This window comes from Perca fluviatilis, chromosome 20, assembly GCF_010015445.1.
Source record: "Perca fluviatilis chromosome 20, GENO_Pfluv_1.0, whole genome shotgun sequence".
In the NCBI taxonomy this organism is placed as follows: domain Eukaryota; kingdom Metazoa; phylum Chordata; class Actinopteri; order Perciformes; family Percidae; genus Perca; species Perca fluviatilis.
Window position 1 is genome coordinate 12,708,668 of NC_053131.1, and position 20,740 is coordinate 12,729,407.

General features: G+C 40.0%; 1 protein-coding gene across 3 annotated transcripts in view; it reads right to left on the minus strand.

Annotated features, from left to right (window-relative positions):
• The window catches only part of mta1 (metastasis associated 1), a 49,249-nt gene extending 40,855 nt beyond the window's left edge, over positions 1-8,394 (minus strand). For 2 of the 3 annotated variants that reach the window (XM_039786900.1, XM_039786901.1), the window contains exon 1: positions 8,242-8,391. In XM_039786900.1, the coding sequence (XP_039642834.1) occupies positions 8,242-8,269 (28 nt within the window). In that variant the 5' untranslated portion in view covers positions 8,270-8,391. Of the gene's footprint in view, positions 1-8,241 lie in introns of all 3 variants that reach the window. The other variant, XM_039786902.1, reaches the window with a different exon arrangement.
• Positions 8,395-20,740: the final 12,346 nt, after the last annotated feature.

The following is a 20,740-nucleotide window of genomic DNA, read 5'->3' on the forward strand; positions in this document are numbered from 1 at the left end:
GTTTTGTTCTGTGACAGGAACATGTCTCCCAGTACATTTAGCGTCACTGCGAAGGTGGCACATTGGGCACAGCTCGTGGTCTTCCTTTTTCCTGGCTCGGTAACTTAGGTTACCAAAAATTAAGTTCAATGTGTTTCCCCCTCCTTGCCGCATATATATAAAACGTATATGGGAAGAAAACGGTTCAGTAGCAGTCAAGAGTGGGCTGTTTTAGTGTTAAGAGTTTCCACCATGTGAGGAGCTGAAGCCTGGTAGAGAGCGAGCTGGAAAGGAACTCAAAATGAGAGCAACACACACACACAGAGAGAGAGAGAGAGAGAGAGAGAGAGAGAGAGAGAGAGAGAGAGAGAGAGAGAGAGAGAGAGAGAGTGGACAGAGAGCGAGACAGCGTCACTCAGTTTTCCCATCAGCCCTCCCGCCGCCTCAATCCGCGTACAACTCCCCCCTCCCGACTCTCATCCCCCCCACTCCCAGCGTCAGCCAATCCGCAAGCTCCGGCGCCTGTGCCGTCACAGTGCAGTCAAAATTTTGTGCGAGCCAATCAAGGCATGTTACTGAGCCCCAAAAGAGAGAGTCTGCTGGGCTGATTCAAACCAGGCCAGAGAGAGACAGACAGTCAGAGAGACGAAAAACATGAGATAACGGATGGAGTCTGGGAAGAGAAAGAGATGGACAGAAAGACGTAAACAGCTTAGCTGAAATCTTAAGTGGACGAATGAGTAAGTTAGAGTTCAGTTAAAATAGAAGCAAACATCTGAAATGAGAGGCAGTGAAAAGGGTATAATAATAGTAATTGAGGTGGACTAATTGAAAAGAAAGAAAAAAAAAAAACGTACAACCATAAACACATTAGAAACCCACTTGGACACTACTCATGGATTACCACCCAAACTACACACTTACATCTTGTTGGTAAAACTGCCCCAGCTTTTAAATTGTCTCATCCAATTTGTTAATTGTGGATAATAGTTGTAAACGGTCCATAAAATGTTGGAGAGAATTATTAATGTTATCGAGGGTGGTTTTAAAGAAATCTGACGGGCATTAATCCAGTATGTATGCCACCTGTTCCTATTTGAGAAAACAAAGTATGAAATGTATGAGAAGGCTGTAAAAGCGTCGTTTTATGGTTTGTCATAAAAAGAAATGAATGGCAAGTTGTCGAAAGGTGAAATTTAAGTTTGATGGTCGGATTGATTGTTACAGACAGACTGTTGGATGGTTGTTTATTCATTTTAACAGGTTGTCAAAACTGACATTTTAATGTTTCTACTACACCTTAGTGCAACAGTCCAGAACCCCTTACGCATTGCAAGATAAAAACTGAGGGTTCACAAGATGATTACAATTTATGTTACACAGAACTCTGTTTTTCTAACTTTTCTAAAATATCGGATAGTTTTTTGAGAAACACTACACTTTAAATCTCACCAGGCCTCTAAAAAACTATACAATTTAAACTATTTGAGAAGGGGACACACCACTCTTGGGTACCAGTGCTTTAATGTATTAGATCTTATATAGCTCAAAAAAAAAAAAAATCAGCTCTGCAGCTCTACAGCATCAACCACACAATCTGATCACCTAATAGAGAATCAAGACAGTTCCTGCCCCGGCACTCCATTTAAGAAAGTTCCAGCAGGTATAGACACAAACTTGAGGCATCAGTAGCAGTCTGACCAACGCACAAAGTTTTATTTATTAATAACAGGAGTTTGGTTGCAAACAGAAAAGCTTTTTGGGATGCCTTATTTTGGTGACACCATAACCGCCAAACTTCTCAAGATGCATCGCTGATTAAAGTCATCTTGATACAATCAACCGTACAGGAACTTTGCCTTAAAAATATATTGTATTAAACGACAACTACACGGCTCCAACGGCTGGACGGAATCCACAGTCAGCATCTAAACGCCGCATGACTGTCAAAATGTCTGGACATAACTTAAAAACTATCCGTTGTCAGCTGCAATTAAAAAAAAAAAAAAATCAGTACAACATCAAGCATGCCAACTTCAACACAATTTATTTGGGATTCAAAAAGTACTGAGTCTACATACACCGCCATAGAAAATACAGTAGTGGTGGTGTATACTAACTATGACTGAGTAATGAAAAGGGCTGGGCAAGAGCTAGAAAGGGGAGATGGAAAAGCAGGAAGCAGGGAATGTGAATATCCGCCCACACTTACACACTTACACACACTTACACACACACACACACGTTTGGCGTCGTGAGCAGCAACCATGGAAGACATTATGGCTCAGACTGACAGTCATAGTAAATGGATGGAGGGTTCTAGGATGGTAATGGAAGGGAGTTTAATCTTCTGAAATACTCACACCTCGTTTTCACACTCTGATATCACTCTAACTGGCATGATCAACCCATCTATCTAACCTAGTTCCACTTGTTATTCCTGCCTGAATAACCGACAATAGATACATGTAGTTTACTTAATGCTCTGCAACTGATCTTGGAGGTAAACCACATTGAACACCACACACAAAATATGCCTTTTTCATAAATGTGAGAGTTGATCTGTTTTAGGGCTGCACGATATGAGGAAAATATGCGATAACGTAAATATGCGCTAAATTAACAGATATTAAAATGTACTTGGTTCTTATTCTTCTAAAATACAACATTGCTTGTTGAATTTAAAACAAATAAAAGGAAATAATAATAAAAAAAATTTACTGAACAAATTGAACATTGAATTGGCAATAACAGGCACCACTAAAAAAGAACGACAGTTACACTTTAAAGTGCAGATTTCTACTGATATTTTTCTTTCAACCAACATACAAAAAAATCTCGTAGTGTCTATTGCGATATGTCACAACCTTTCGCGATATGTATATTGCGCCAGTTGATATCACGATGAGGTTAAAAAAAAAAATAGATATACTGTGCAGCCTTAATCTGTTTGGTGACATTTAAGCAGAGAGGGCCTTTTTGATCTCATAAGCAGACTTCTTCCCATCACTCCCATCATGCATCTATCTTGCACTTGTACTGCAGCCACCAGTGCAGCTTGTTCTTATTTAAATGTGATTAATCAGCAAATGTGTGGAGGTTTTACACAAAACTTCTCCCTCAAACAACTATTTCAGGGCAGTTTAGATGGCCAGATCTTGAAATCCAAATAGCTGTGGTGCCGCAAAGACGCCACAAGGCATCCAGCTTGCAGCAAATCCTGTTCATTGCGACGGATGTATGTGCAGTTTGGCCTCTAAAGAAATGTGATGATGGGGACACTTGTCATGCATCTGTCCAAATGATAATTCTGAATTTGGCAGGATGGCGGCGAGCAAGGCTCCAAACTTAACTCTGACAGAACACCCACCAGACCTGCGAGAGAGGAAACTGCCACTGTGGGAAATTAACATCAGCCACCCGCCAAACACAGCGTGGGCACTGTCAAAGTTTGTAAGTTAGTCAGTGTGTAGATCAGTAAATATTGCAACACCTAAGCAGGGTCTGAATCATAAGTGGCAGCATAGAGAAACTACTCACCAGCCAACAGCCAAAAGAAATGTGGGCACTGACAAAGAAGTTTGTCACTTTTTAAGTTAGTAAACACTTCAACACATTTAGCACACTCTGTACAAGAGTTGTCGCACTCCAACAGCCTGAGTACAAGTATTTATTTAAAGGATAGCTTCCCAAAACAGTAGCCACGTGCCTATATGAAGATTGAAACAGGTTTTTCCTCGCAGTAAGCATTCCTTTTTGTTCATACAGGCCACTGAGAGATCCCTTGATAATCCTCGTCCTATGCAAAACGTACATGAGTAGGTTTATTTGAAGCCAATATCAGGCTCTAGCAATCTTACCCCCGTCACGCGACGCTGAAGCGACTGTCTATACCGGTTCTGTCTGGTCCGAGCATTTCAAAAGCGCTGAGCAGCAAAGGAGCAGCCAAACCTTCTTTAAAAAAAAAAAAACATTAAAGAAAACTATTTGTAAACCACTTTTCAAGAGACTTTACTCATTAAGATAAGGATTACACTATACAGAATCAGCAAATTAACAGCAATAAAAAGGCAAAACATGCAATCAGAAACAATAAAAATCAAAGATCAAGGTCAGATAAGAAACTAATGAAGATTAATAATGATAAAACCCTATAATATGTAGTAATGTAGTAAAGTCGTAGTGTTTTATTGGGCATCAACCTTGCATTGATGCACATTTTGTCCCCCCCAAAAAATAGACGGTACCATAAATAAAAAAATGAAGTCCTGCGAGATGCAGCTGAGATGTGAGCCTGTAGGGAGCCTGAATGGAGGCTGCATAGATTCAAATGAGAGTGAATCAGTTGCGTGAGACATGCGAGTAAAAAAGACAACACTCTTGCTCTCTAGACTAAGGGGTTAGTTATACAAACCAAGTGTGCATCTTCTAAAGTTACAGTCTTTTTAATACAAAATCCCCTCCTGTGTTACTATTCCTCCACTGCAGCTCAACCCAGAAACACTGGTTTGAGGAAACACGGAGGTGGGTTTGTACTAAAAAGTCTGTAACTTAGGAAGATACCCACTTGATTTGTCCAAGTAAGGCCAACGTTCAGACCAACATTAGCTCCGCTAGAAAAAACACAGCCCCCTCATTCATTTGAATTGGGGGCAGCCTGGCAGTTCAGCGGAGGTGCTGCCACAGCAGGCTTTGGCAAAAAAAAAAAAAAAAAAAAAAGAACACGGTCGTCCGGCAAAAAAGTTGAACCTGGCTCAACTTTTGCCACAAAGCGACATCATCCAATCAATTACATGCAAGCACATGACTTATTTCTACTGTTTACCTTACAGACAAACTTCAGTTGAAACATTTTTTACACAGAACAAGCACTGTGGATTCTGTCCCCAAACACTTGTATTGGTAATGTATAAGGGAAAGGATCTTTTAATGGCCAGTATGAACAGGTTTTCAATGTTTACCCGGGCAAATTACTATTAGGCCTGCACGAAAAATCTTTATAAAAAAAAAAAAAATCTCGATCTCGATTCACCCTTGTTTGCGATTTAATTTTTCCTTCAATTGATTTACCGATAGCATTTGACATTGACATGTTTTCATTAAGGACGTGTTCAAGGAGTTCAGATTTAGCCTGTATCAGGGCCATATTTACAGTAGTTCAATGTGTTATAAGTCACTATTTTTGGTAGCCTACTGTATTTAAATGGCCAGTATATACTTTTATTTTCTTTATTCATCGAAGCCTCTATGTTTACAGGCTTGTGGTGATGCGCAATGTGCTATAGGTGCCAAATATCTATGTTTGGTACTGCCAATTTGTTTTGTTTTGTCATGGTTCATGTGTGCAATAAACATCACACAACCATGGCAGAGAATCATGATATCAATTCTAAGATAAAAAGTTGGGATTCATATTTTTCCCCGAATCGTGCAGGCCTACTTACTATTGTTTTAAAAACAGACTTACAAATGTTGAACCTATCCTTTAAAGCATCTAAATCTTTTCTCATCATCTCACAAGAGAGTATTTTTTTGTGTGAACACGTTTGCAGCCAGTCTTGGTAAATGGTTAATTGTATTTATACAGCGCCCTTCTACCTTACTGCACAAAGCTTTTTACAATTTGCCTCTCATTCACCTATTCACACATAAACATTCATTCGCCAGGTGGATGGTGGCGGAGCTGCCATGCAAGTGGTTCAGTGTACTTGGGGTTCAGGGTCTTGCCCACACTTGGACATGCGGACAGGAGGAGCCGACCTTGTGATTAAAGGATGACCCGCTCCACCTCCTGAGCCACAGCCGCCCCGATGGCTCTTGTTTGGAGGTTCAGACTTTTAAAACTTCCGTGGCCAGTGCACAAAATCTCTAGGTTAGCCTCTCTTCCCTTCCCACCATTAAGATAAGAAGAGTCATGACTGAGACTATACTTAGTCACCAACACTTTCCTGTGTATGAGGGGAAAGCAGTAGGAAGGAGCGCCGCTGGGCACAGGAAGAGTGGCGTGTGGCCTGCAGGATAAAAACAAAGACATCAGGGCCTACGGAGCCAGCTTTTGTTCACGGTTCAATCACAGGGGAAGTCATTGCTTTTCCATGATGTTCCTGCATTGTCTTACAAAGTGGCGGCCATCTTTCCAAGGGTTCTGCTTTGTTCTGATGCTGGGTTGAATTTGTCTCAGGAGAAACTTCAGTCAATTATTATTAGGCTTGTTTTTTGGCCTGAATTGTGCTCGTTTGTTATCTAAATTATTATTGACTGTGGAAAAACTAATTAATGGTATTAATTAGTTTGTTCAGTAATGTGATTTTTTTTTTTTTTTTTTTGGCTTTGTGGCTTTGGATTAGTTTGGGTTATTACACAATTAGGCCTATTTGTAAGGATTTTAGACAGACAGGACAACTTGGACATACAGTAGGTTGATAGTTGTAAAAGTGTTAATGTGAATAGTTTACTTCATTTCATTTCACTTTAAACTGCAAAGAGTGCTGCCGTATGGGGCCAAAATACACCATCTTAAAGCTACAGCAGGCAGACAGGTAGGGAAATGGTGAAAATCACAAAGTTGTACCGTTTTGCAAGCTGAACTTTTCTACAGATGAGACATACAAGCTCAGCTGGTTAGCATCTCAGCATTAAGAGGCTGACAGAGTGAAGATATGTACTAAATTCAGCATCATTTGGCTGATGAAGTGTTAACTTCCTGCCCTGCTCTGGACATTATCCTGTTCTCACTCAGGTAGGCCTTTCAATTGACTAAATAGGAGGGCTATGACGTTCACTACAGGCTATTTTTAATGTGTGTACCATGCCAAGGAGAGTCACAGCATTCCTGTTTCACTAGACAATTGTCAGCGATCGCATGTAAATATATCTTCTGAATGTTATCGGTCACTCTTGCTTTCCCTCCATCTCCCTTGGCTTTGACATATGCGTTTGCAAAGCATACAGTTAAAAAGAAGTACACTATTGGTGGATCGTGGTCAGCCTGGTGGTGCTCTTCCAATCATTTTTGTATTGTTACTTGTCTTGTTTTGCTTTGTCTTGTTTTAATGTCGTACCACTTTAAGTTTACGGTTTATTTGATTTTTGAATTAGCTATAAAAAAAGATTCTCAGAATGTATAAGTGGAATGTATGTTAAATCGTATGCTTTAATAAAAAGACGTTTGATAAAAAGAAGTACACTATTTGGCTAACTAGAAGAAGGAGAACATCAGACTGCAATCAAAAACATGAATGGAAATATCTGCCTGATGGAAGTACAGGCTGATCAGCTCCAAATGGATAAGGGAACTAGTCTCTGTATAGTTACACCTGCCATTTACTACAGCCATGGCACACCTTTACGTCGTGGTTCTGACACTTTTTGACAGTGAAACTTGAAGAGAACAGTTTACCAGTAGCCTAATAAAATGTCATGATGAGTCAAAACTCTGCAACACTAATCTCTAATCAAGTGTAAATCATCTGATTATTGTCACTTGCCATCCTGTCTTTTCTTTTATGCTGTTCTGTCCTTTCTTTGTATCCAGTCTCCCCAAAAAAACAGCCACTGCCTTATCTAAACTACTGCAGTAACTTTCATGTGCCTATTTTTACACAGTATACATACTGGATATGAATCAGAACAACATAAGCAGAAAATGAGTGGGAGGGGAAAACAGCAACCTTAATAAAAAGGTATTAACTGGAGATGCCTATTTAGAAAAATAATAATACAAAAAAAACTGGTTAAAGATGTGAAAATGCATCTTTAAGCATGCAATGATATTCTTAATCCAATTATACGATCTAGCTTTTAACTTTTAATTAATCCTGGTTCCTTTATCTGCACTTTCTCTATAAAAACATCTACTTGCTGCTTACCGGGTTTCTGCAGGTTAGTGGATTAACGTTAGTTAACGTTATCATTATGAAAGAGTAGCCGGGGCAATAGTTGAAAGGCACGCAAAACTTTTACAATACGTTCGCCATGCTAACGTTACCTTAAATATATAGAAACACAATGCATGTTACTTTAGGTGTATCCGCATGTAGAAGTAGTTGTTTGGGATCATCGCAAGTTACAACAAACACAAAAGAAACGAGGGAATCCAGCAGTAAGCGAACCACTACTCTTCATCACCATCCTCCTCTTCACCATCATCATCTGTGAAGCACAAGGCTCTTTAGCTTTAGGGAAATAAAAGAAGGGAAGGAAAGACGGACCACGCTCTGTAAATACCATAAAAGACCATTACGGGAAGGTTCTAAATCTTACCTCCAACCCGGTACATGTTCGCTGCCATGACTGCCCCGGGTCCCTGGCTTCCTCTCCAGGTAGAGGGGTGGCTCTCTTCTCTCTCGCGCTGCCGGAGCTGTGTTAGCACTGCCGCCGCTGTGTGTTGGAAAATGGTGGATTGATCAATACGAAACAGACTAGCTGAGGGAACTTAAAGAGACAGTACACTATTTTTTTTTTTTTTCTAAACCCGAAGTTCGGCTGCAGGATTTGGGAAAAAAGTAGTGTAACAAATTCATTATTCAATTACTAGTTTAATGTTGTAACTGTTTGCTACTAGCTAGCATTTTCAAAATACAGCTACGCCACAGGCTTTGTTGTAGTCCCACAAGTGACGTCACTACAAAATCGTCATACAAAATCAACTGTTATCCCATTTAGTCGGTTAACGTTACCTGCGTACTTTGTAACTCATGTAATACAAGTATCATCAGCTAGCTAGGTTATATGGTGAAAGGAGGAAAATTCTTTATTTTCGTGTGGAAATGGAAACGGTTTTATAAAACGGACATGTTTAAACACAGAAACTGGCGCAAATATTAAGGAACCTATGAAAGATGTTTAAGGTTGATTAGTGTGATTACCCTGGTTCAAACAGTAAAATATCACGATTATTTAAGCCGAAACCCCGGTTGTACACCTTTGAAGAGTTTGCTAAGCCCCAGAAATGATAGACTCTAAAAAAGAATACCTGGAACTTGGTGTACCAGAAAATTAAGCACCCCTGTCCCTATACCTGAAACCAAATGCTGTCATCCCAAATCCTTAAGCTCAGTGGAATCAAGTGAGGTCCATGAACCATCACATTACTATATGTAATGTAATAAAGAATACAAATGTTTAAAAAAAAAAAATTATATTACAGATAGTATGTTATAGGCATACCTGGCCTAATTGTCAGGGTGGCACACTTTTGTTTTTATGTTTATGTAATTGGTACTACATTTATGTAGCCCTAAGCTGTTTCATGGCATTTTTATATTTCATAGTATTTGCTTTTAGGTTGTCTAGATAAGATTGAATGTGTGATATTCATGTCAACGTGGTACGATTAGTCTGCAATTGAAATATTCTCATGATGACAGTCTTTAAATCGACTCAGGGATCAGGTCAAATCAAATCATGTTGTTAATTTTGGTATTTTCCTGTTTATTTGTTTCCTTTTTTCCACATGCAACAGTGTGGTATAATCAAGCTGGAAAAATTGTTTGCATACTGCAATGCAGGTTAATCCATTAGAAGAGCGTTCTATACAGCTCATATTCGCACATATTTTAGCTCATACTCTATAACTGCAAAATAAATAGTTACACAACATTATGTACACAGTGTGCAATGAGCGCAGCACAGTTACTGATCATATGATATTATGGGATACACAGGACTCTAGCAGCATCACAGGTAGGTATAGGACTATCAAGCATACTACGACCATCTTTTTAGGTAAATGTAGGGATGTGCATGCATGTAGGTAAATAGAAAATAGGCAGGGATGGGATGTTTTGGACTGCAAACAACAGCAGTACTGTTCTCCTTGTCAACACCCACCACATACACAGATATTCTTCTTGGTATATTGCAATATACCATAATCAAAACAAATATTGCTTCTAAAAAAACACAAGAGTAGCAGAATGTGTCTAATAAGTGAAATACGGTATGACGAGAGAGAGAATATATTGTATGGTCTTTTGCAGATAGTTGTTTAATTAGCTTGGTTTTCATTGTGGATACAAGCGTAGAGCCTCAGTGCTGGAGGAATGCTGTGGTGAAGGCTACATCTGATCTATACCATATGGAAGCCTCAATTACTGTTTCCTAACACAGGGGACTACAGTCTGCAGTCACGTGACCGCCATAAGCCAATCGTGTGTACTTATAGTACGCACTCCTGCTCAAGTGTGCAGTCTCAATGTTGGAACTGTGCTGCATTGGAGGGATCCTGTATTGTGTCTCGGGGTTTCTTTTATGAAAAGGAACGAGAGAAAATAAAGTGAATTTGAGAATGTTTTTTTAATGCCAATGTGCAAAGTGGGAACAAAACTAACTGCTGTGTTAAAGAAATGAGAGAGTATTATGACCCAATGGATATTTTTGCACATTATCTATTTATTGCCCATTTACACTATGCTGCTCACTGTTATGTGCAACATACATGCATTTCTGCACAAAACACACATCCATTATCTGACTGAAAATTACTGCATGCTGTTTACAACAGTGCTCCCTGTATTGCACTTTATTTTACATGCTTACCCTACTAATTGACTTTTCTTTAGAGCAATAAAAATGTATTGCAGTATATGACAGCATATCCCTGCACCGTGTGTGTGTGTGTGTGTGTGTGTGATATATATATATATATATATATATATATATTATATATATATATATATATATATATATATAAATAATATACAGCGACTGACACAAGTGAGCTGTCTTCTCAGCTGTTGTAATTTTCTCCTATAAACTGAGAAAACAGTGCCAATACCTAATATGGTCTTAATTAAAGGAAAATAGGTGGTCAACAATGAAGCCTTGTGTTTGGGAACTGTGACTACTTTCATTAGCAGTGTTTGTTTACTTGGCTGCTTGCTGCTGTGCAGATGTTCTTTTTGAATCCACTTGCTCCTCTGCCAGATGTTGCTGCAGTCAGGAAGACAGGCAGGCGAGTGCAGGCAGAACGGTATACAGTGCAGAACGGTGCAGGTGTTTTCCCTGATGAATCTCAGTCTGTGGAGATGGATTGGCTCGAGACACAGAGTGTCTGCAGAAACTCCCCTCGGTTTGGTTGCAGTCTCAGAGGATGACCTCTGACGGCCCTACCTTTCTTTTATCTCTCGTCCTCTTTCTGTCCTCCACTCCTCCGAGTTACAGATAAATGCACAGGAGGGACAAAGACACAGAGGAAATCAATTAGGCCTGTTTCCTGGCAGAAACTATTCCATATCTTTGATTGTGGTTGGTTCTCTCACTGTGGGTTGTGCTTGGATCCAGAGACACTATGGGAGGCAATAAAGGGACTATTAGAGCACTCTCTACTCTACACCTAATTGTGCATAGGTGTATTTTTTTATTAACAGTGGAAAAACTGGATTACTTAATCATTGTTATTGTGGAACAATACCGGTGACAGTGTTCCCAACACCCCACAGAGTCAGACTCTGTAGATATAATGTATAGTGACTGAACAAAAAAAACATTACTCATGCTCTTAGCAACAGTACCAACAGCAATTCAAAGAGATGCCACATTCTCAAATCTATACACAAAACTTCTCATCTGCACCTTCAAACTGAAAGGGCATCACCACCACATTGCAATTTAAAGGAAATACTCATAAAAGGTAAAGTCTATCATGTCACACACGTATCATTTTTTATTGTCTGACTTGATTCTATACAAGTTCTGAACATGACAGTGCTCTGTTGCAGACTTCATTAGCAGTTTTTGACTGCTCTGAAAGCTTTGGCAGGAGGCAGTGCCGACTCTTTTAATTAGGAATATCTGCTGTAGGGGATCTGTCAGACAGATTTCACAGCTAAAAATATCTGTAGCTGAATAAATACAGTGCTTCACAAAGAATCTTGCAAAGGACATACAGCTTGTATTTATCAATATCAAACTACAGGGGGAGCTATTGTCTTGCATTTGACAAAATGGGCAGTTAAGACAAAGGTGTAGCTGCTTTAAGGGCATGTATAGTTGGTTACACTGCTATCCATAATCTATAGTTCATTTTAAACATACAGTTAAGCTCCAAGACCAGTAAGAAACCATCAAAATGTCTTAGCACCGATGACTCACAGGGAAAACAAGATGCTCCAAGTTGCACTTACCTAATTCCACCAGCAGGGGTCATCACTCACACAGCCTTTTCTATTGTCCTTTTTTTTAATTTATTTTTTATTTTTATTGAGCACATAACAAGTATAAAGCCACAAGTGCATAGCTATTTTTTCTTTTTTTTCTATTGTCCTCAGTTGCTCCAGAACAAAGCAGTGGTAGTAAAATGGCTAGTAATGTAGTGGGAAGGGGGGAAAGGTATCCCTAAAGAGGAAATTACACTTCAGTGAATTATCATACATTCTGGGACAATCCCAGTGAGTAGCATCTGGGCTGATACAAAAATGTTGCATGTAGGATAACATAAATCAAACTGTGTCATCATTATTGTCTCTCTGCTAGCGCTAGAAAGCTGGTTTGCTGTGTGGGTTGCTTTTAGAGGTAATCTGTTACTGCAGACATGGCTTGGCTGGAAACACTCAGCCATACTTTGAAGGCCTCACAAGAAACCTTGGCCCTAATCCAAAGGGATTAACCATATTGCACTTGTGTGGGTTATTGATACTGTGACCTTCACAGAATGAAAGCGGAATAATTATCACACTGAGAAGAAAGACTGTGTCAGATATGGATGCAGACAGTTGAATATGTGGCACCCAAAAAGAGGCCCCTTCGTAGGTCCCTGGCCCAGCCTTGCAAGGCAATCCCATCGCCAAATGTCCACCCTTTCGCCACAGGATAAGGTGCCAAAATGTCAGGAGCCGCCAGACGAGAGCAACACATTTTTTGTGAAACAGCTGATGAACCGCCAAATGTGTCTCCATCTTCAGAGAGAGAGGAGAGGCACTGGCAGTTGGTGAGAGGACTGTGCCATGTGGGGAAAACCCACAACACTCAGACATGAAAAAGGAATCACTGGAATGGCAAATGGCATCAGAAAGTCACGTCTTGAATTTCTTTCCAGCAAGAATGTTTGTCATTTTATTGGTCGAGACCATCTGAGCTGCACCAGCTGATGTCATCTCATGTTAAGCTTAAAGATTCAGCAACTTGTGATACATATCTTTTATGTCTGACGCCCAAAAATACACACATGCATACCATGCATGTATACATTTATACATCCAGTTAAACACAACCACAACCTATTAGATAACTGAATGATCAATATGGTAGACAGAGGTGCTACTGCTTTAAATAACTAATAATTCAAGATGCAACTATAGGTCCTACAATGTGTTATCGTTGAAAACAATTATACACAAATAATTGAATTGAAATTTTTATGGCCTTCATGTGACATACAGCAGATAGGAAAAGCCAGCTGCATATGCTGTTAAAGTCAAAGACTAAACCCACTAAAGAGGGCTTCTCTGTGATGTATCACTGGGGTTTTTACATCATGTGTGAGTTTGAGTGCTGCCAACCAAACTGCTGCTTTTATTCTGGTGTGCTTATTACATATTTCACCTTGTTAGGCTCCTGGTTTGGATGGAAACCTAATCTATATTATGATGTGACACACCTCCAGGCAGTTATATTGGATTAACTGTGTACACTTTTTGTTTACAACTCTATTGTAATTGTCATGTCAGTTTGAACAATACTGGATGGACGTGTATAGATAATTGCTTTGTAATTTGCTTGTAGGCTGTTTAAAAAGAGTATGGGCTTTTGTCTTTTGAGACATTTTATTTCACTATATTAGATTATTGGGATCTAATTAGGACTAACGCTTAAATTAGATTTATCGTTAGCTCACTAAGAAGTCTAAGAACAACTTTCTAACGGTAAGATAATTCTTTCTTTGTCCTGCCTTGTCCTGCCAGGTTGTTAAATATGAGTAATTTCTACACACGTGCTTTTCTTTAGTGGACCCCATGACGGCCCAGAGGTCATTACGGTTGATTGATGTGAAACACAGATGATGTGCTTGGTGTACCCTTATGACAACAAGAAGCCCTATGCTCCACGCTATGATGCCAGTAGTGATAGAGAGGTGTTTTCAACCTTTTAATCCTGCAGAGCATAGGGGAGGTACAAATCAAGGTTTGTCTCTTAAGGCCTCTATAAGCACCTAAAACAGGACGGGGTCTGGAAGAGTGTGCTTTGTTTTCCATCGCAGCACCACCCATGTTCAGAGGGTCTAATTATACACCACAAGAGCTCAACTCAGAGTGAACGGCACGTTTCTTTACATCAACTGGAACAACATTTTTAATGTACTATATGTGACCAGTTAATTTTACTGCGTAGGGCAGCTACGTGTGTAATGTCCTTGCTCATGTGGAAGAAACAGACAGGCTTTGTTTAATTCTGAGGTAGGCCTAAAGAAAAAGTTTCCAGTGCTGAATTTTTTATTATAAAATTTGGGAGAGAGAGAGAGAGAGAGAGAGAGAGAAAGAGCCGAACAGGCAAGACCTTGTCACAGTGAGTGATATTGTTTGTGGACAGACATAGCAAGGGAGTGCCTGTCAGATGTGAAAGACTAGGCGGTTTCTCTTGGGAATTTCCTTGGGAATACTTTTGACTTCAACTGTTGTTATGACTTTGAATTTTGCAAAACAACATTATCCCAAAACGACAGTTTGACATTTTGAAAAAATACGCCTATTCCCTTTCTTGCCGATAGATGAGAAGAATGATACTACTCTCATGTCTGTATGCTAAATATGAAGCAGACAATTGTGCTAGCTAACTTAGTAAGTTAGCATAACTGGAAGCAGGAAAGATAGCTAGCATGGCTCAGTTCAAAGCTAAAAATACCAGCATGATTAAAGCTCACTAATTAACATATTATGTCTTGTTTTTACAAAAATCTAAATGTATAAAAGACGAGTTATGTGTTTTTTAGTTTTTTTTTTTTTACCTCGGACAGAACCAAGCTAGCTACTTTCTGTCTTTAATGCTAATCTAAGATAATTGTCTGCTAACTGTAGCTTCACATTTAGCGTACAGACATGAGAGTGGCATCAATATTTTCATCTAACTCTGCACAAGAAAGCGATTAGGTGTCTAAAATGTCAAAATGTTCCTGTACTGTTTGTGTCAAACTCTCACACTGTAAAGGCCTACATCCAAACTACATGACTGATACAGCCGACCAGTTTTCAGTAGTACTGCTGATTGATGCTTGATGAGTGAAGCTCACACAGCACATTCAACACTGATACATCTGCAGAGTAAGATGGAGTCTTCAGGACGTATTGATCATTAACGAGTTTCCCTTCAACAACATGCTGCCCCACAAACAGAAACGCCTTAATTAGTCAGACCTTTGACTGACTGCCCAGGGGTCTTTAGTGTGATTACACAAAGTGCAGAAATGTAGGAAAGAAAAACACATGTTACATATTGGTTTAAACAGCTTAATAATACTGGTTCAGTCGACTTCAAATCAACTCCAAGAAGGTATTTGATGTGTTAATTATCCTCCAAAGATAATATTTTAATTAAAAACTCATGAAGACATGCAGGTTGTCTGTGTTCAAAGTCTAACTCCCATGTGCTTTACGCTACTTGAGAGATTCCCTCAGAAATGATAGGGAGCTCTGTGAGAGGGAGGATCACAGGACTTGTAGATAGAGACATCAAAAACTCCAAAATCTTCTGCCAGCTGCCCTCTACCACACCCTCCCTCAACACGCCTCGTCGCCACAGCAGAGCACATGTGCCCCCAAACCCTCGCTTCGCTTCATGTTGTAAACAAACAACAGAAAATGAAATGACAGATTTATTGAACATATACAGATTGCACAGGCTAAAAATAGGCTTTTAGATTAGACAAGGGAGCAGTGAAAAGTGCATACTGTGGAACCTCGACCAACAGTGACCAGTGAAGACGTGTGCCAAGTAAAACAATACACCCACATCACTAAAAATGGCATTCAGTGGAATCTATACCCCTCACAGTCCAAGCTGAAGTAAAATACTTCAAAATGTACTGTCCATGGCTAAAGAAAACACAAGAGGACTCTCCCATCTACACTTAGAAATACTGTAATGGAGCCACAAACAGACTGTTGTTTTGTCTGTAAAAAGCCAGCCCAGGGTTGGGTCAGTCCCAGAGTAGACCTGAGGAGGGACTTTAACAAACAGGAGCACCCATTTAGTCAGATAGCAGCTGCTGTCAAACATCACATTAAATCATTTCAAAAGAGCTTCAAAAGTATTATTCATTATGAATAGTCTCCAACTGGTGTGCGTGCAGGACAACCGTAAGAACCTTATTCAATAAATGATTTTGGGATTTTCCAGCCAACTATAAAGTCCTAATCACGGCTGCATGGTTAAATGGGCAACTGCCCCAGACTCGACGGGGTGCCAAGTCACAAGTTTACTGGAAGTCAATCAGTTTTGGTAATTTAAAGTTAGGGGATCAGCACCACTAAAGTACTATTTTAAGACCTGTATATTGTGTGCATATTCTTAAATAAAACTGTATTTAATCAAATTACCGCAAACTAACACAAAGAAACGCCTGTGTAAGCACAGAGAGGTCATTTTGTAATAAATTGGTAGTGGTTTAGATATAGTGCATTTAGTATACCTTATGTTATCGGTGCCCTCTAACTGAATTCCTACTTGATGAAGATCGTCCACAGAAACATTGTAATTAAATACGGTAAAAGTGACCACCAATGGGCAGGACTGCTGATTTTGGAATGTTTGATTAACCATAGAAATGTGAGAGAATTACATGTTTATTTTCATTGTTGTGAGGCTTACACTGATTATATATTATATTATGTGTGTAACTTCCGTTAACTTGTTTGTATCAACGCTCAACAAGAGCAAGGTCCATCACATTTTGAGACCCAGAGAGAGAAAGAGCAGATAAAACCGGCCCTGTTGTCCTCTCGGCCTTATCCAAAAAGATAGAGTATCTGCTGTCTATCAAAACCTCACAAAATATAGCCCATCATCTGCTGAGACTGTTTAATCTTATCCCTGTCTCCTAGCAGAGCTAAACATAGGCTACTGTTTCTAAAATAATCGCCACTCTAGAGCGTGTGCTATGGGAACATTTCAATAATTAATTCAGGCTCTTTTTTCTCTCTCTTACTCAAAGACACTCACATGCTCACCCAGCAGATCACGTGTCGTCTATACAAACAGTGTGTTCTTACATTTAAGGAAATACCACAGCTGTCTGAGGTCTTTCAAATGATGTGCTTGTCCACTTTTAAATAGAGGCCTCGGAACCCCTCAATCTGACCAAAATCATCTGGTTGCCTCTCTCCAGCACTTGTGCCCGCTGGCTGAAAGAAGCAGCCTGCTGTGGTGTTGGGCTGGGCTCAGGATGGCCGTTCTGTGGGCTCCTTCAGAGCAAACGACATGTCACGTGGCCCATGTGAATTATGCCTGCTTTTACATCTGTGGAGCATGGATGTGTGAGTTTGTGTGTTAGAGGAATGAACAGGAAGGAAAAAGGAAGGAACTAAAGGATTGTCACTGTCTGGGGTTAAAGGCAGCTTTGGCACCTGTTTGGCCTTGGGGCACAGGGCTTATATAATGTGGGTTGGCGTGAGTGGGGTTTAGGACAGGTGTGCAGCTGGAATTCATAAGCCTGGTGGGCAAAGGGTCGAGCACTAATTAGGCTACGTTCACACTTGGCGTCTTTTTTTAAACTGCCAGCGTCTGTTTTACATTATAATCCTATGGAGTAAACCTTGTTTTTGCCAATGCCGACTTTTTTTCAGTTCAACTTTTTTGAAAAAAACAAACGCCCTACATCAAGCACTTTTTGACAGCCGACCAATGACAAGCGGAGTAGCCAGACCTGCTGTTTTCATAACAACAAGAAAAAATGAGTTTGGAGCACAGCGAACTATATGATATGACTTTGTTTTACAGTATGTAACGTTAGTAGCACCGCTCTCTTTCTCTCTCTGTTCTTTCTCTAGCTCGCTCCACGTTTTGTTTTATCTAACCTTAGCAGCGCTGAAGTAGCCTACAAGAACCTGCTAACAAAACGAGAGACTTCTGTAATGTCTATACAATAAAAATGGATCTACATAACGAAGTTTGTTCACTGCTGGCTACAAGTTAGCAATCAAACACAACAAAGGCTGTCACTTGAATGGTGTTTTGAGCTTACGTTAGCAATCAAACAATCATAGATAGCTAAAAATGTTTGCCGGATCCGGATCCCTTGGCATTATGCCGTAAAAAATCTGAGCATGCGCAACTCACATCTGCACTCGACTCACATCGGGTAGTGACAACGTTCAGGGATACTGTAGCAGTAGCTGTTGTTATAGCAACAAAAGACGCTCTCGGCTGCTTTTTAGAACCAAAATGCTGGCAGCTTTTTTTCTACTATAAAAGCGCCCTAGTCAACTTTTTCTTGTCAAAAAAGACGCAAAGTGTGAACATAGCCTTTAAACACTGCCTGAACACGGCTCTGAGTTTGTTTCCCACTGGTATCATGCATGCAAGAGATGTAAAGACTTATTAAAGGCCCTGAAAACCAATGAGCTACTTACTATGAGTCATGGGTTCCAGATATAATCACACAATTCGCTGACAAATTTGAAAATATGTGTTTTTTTTGTTTTCTCTTCGCCCTTCTCACCAGTTTGAAAGGGGCGAGGCTTAGTTGGAAAACATGATGTCATGTATTTGAGGATACCAATCAGAATTTTGATTAACATTTGAATGAAAATGTGATGATGGCACGAGTTTTTGAGTGTTAATTTCAACCTCAACTTAGATTTTTTTCTAATTTAATATTTACTGTCATAGAGATCTCAAGAAAAGATCACCATATTTCTGGGTAGTCGTCAATAGTGTAATTAAGATGTTTTTTTCTGATACATTAACTCTTTTGATTGCATTTTAAAATCTGTAATTCTGCTTTCATGTGGATTTTTAGTACTGCATTCAACTGCCTCTGAAATGGCAAGATAATTATGCAATTTTAAGAAAACCTAATGGATATTCCATATATGTTTAAACTAACACTTTTTCCCTTGTAAGGCAATATGTAAAGAGATACCCCCGTGATTTATTCAAAAGACATGTTTTTAAAAGGATGGTCAAAATTGATGCAGCAGAGCTTGAGCTATCCTGACTTTTAGTCCCACTCCCTAGTAAATCCTATAAAATCCCATTATGCATCTTAAAAGCATCTTTAGTTAGACTCTCACTGCCTTGTAAATGCCCACAACATTCAATCTGCACACCCCCAGCTCTTAATGCAAGCTTTCTGCTATAAATTAGAATTCTCAAGCTGGATTGAGATACCCTGATGCCATTATCAGGATTAGTTTCTCAGACTTTAGAAAACTCCTCATGGCCATAGAAGACTTTGTACAACTGTTTTCACAGACTGAGTTGTTCTCCTCATAGTGAGTAAACTGATCTTCATGTGTGAAATTGGCAGAGTGCAACACTTGTGTCACATTTTGATGTACTTTTTCCGCCCTTGTTTGCCCCATTGTAAGTCTACAAAAGTACGAACATGCTATAAAGCCCCTAGGACCACCTCACCCTTCTCTCTCCCCCCCTTCTCTGTCTATTCCTGTCATTCCCCAGTGGAGCTGGATGCTCGATCTGCTCTGGAGAAACAGCGAGGGTCTGAACCAAGCACCAAAGTTAAAAGTAAAAACTAGTGGCCTAGATACGTCCACTTCGGTCTCACTGGGATTACCTACTCTCCTCAGAAGCATCAAATCACAAGCCTGTCAGGAGCATCTGTTCCCTCACTTATAATTCATTTTAACTCCATATATTCCCAACCTTGAAAATTATTGAAATTGAGCTTTTAAACTTTTATTTTAAGGGAAGGTTTGCTGACACACATTTTCAGCCTCACATACATTTTTACATTACAGATAGTGTGAATAATATTCCCTTCCTTTCATCTTTATCGCATTGGTTCAGTGAGCCGAGGACTTCAGAGAACAGAGTCCTCTCACTTTCAATCCCCTCGTTGTCTCTGTGTTGCTCTGTAGTATATTTGACCTCGTCCTCTCCTCTCCACTCTCCTCTCTCCGATTGTGCACCGCAGCCCACAGCTGAACTGGCAATAAACCTGCAACCACTGCAAACAACTGGAGGTGAACGGTAATGAACTTACGTCCTCTATGAAACACACACACCGGGAGCGGTGAGGCAGGACGACTCTCTACTCCAACAGCACACTGGGTAGGAAATACTGTGAAACATCTCTTCGGGCACTGCTGCTGATAAGGATTAAGCAAAAGTTGCCCAGTGTACAGTTTCGCTGCCTTTAAGAGACCGTTGAGTCTCAAGCTGACCGTTTCTTTTTTTTAACAGTCAGCTCAGAGATAAGGAGGAACCGGTTACAGGCATGCTGACGGGTGCTAATCAGCTGGGACACAGATGTGGGAAATATCAGTGTCTGTTCCTGAACCGGGACCTGCACTGTGTCACTATGCAGACAGACCAGACAGCACCCATGTGTGAAAGAGATGACCTCAGTCACTCTGAAGAGGCCCAAGTGGAAAGAGGCAGACAAACTGCTGTAAGACCTGATAATGTCTTTAAATTAGTGGTCATAAGTGAATGCAACGACTTGTCATTCTGGGTTGTGAGAAATTCAGAAGCTGTTTTTCAGCTCCGCCTGTCTCCCTCAGTAGACCCAATTTGTCAGGAAGCCAGCAGCCTATTTAAGGGAAAGCTGATCCACCCGAGCCACGTTTCAGAGTCTTCCTAACAAATT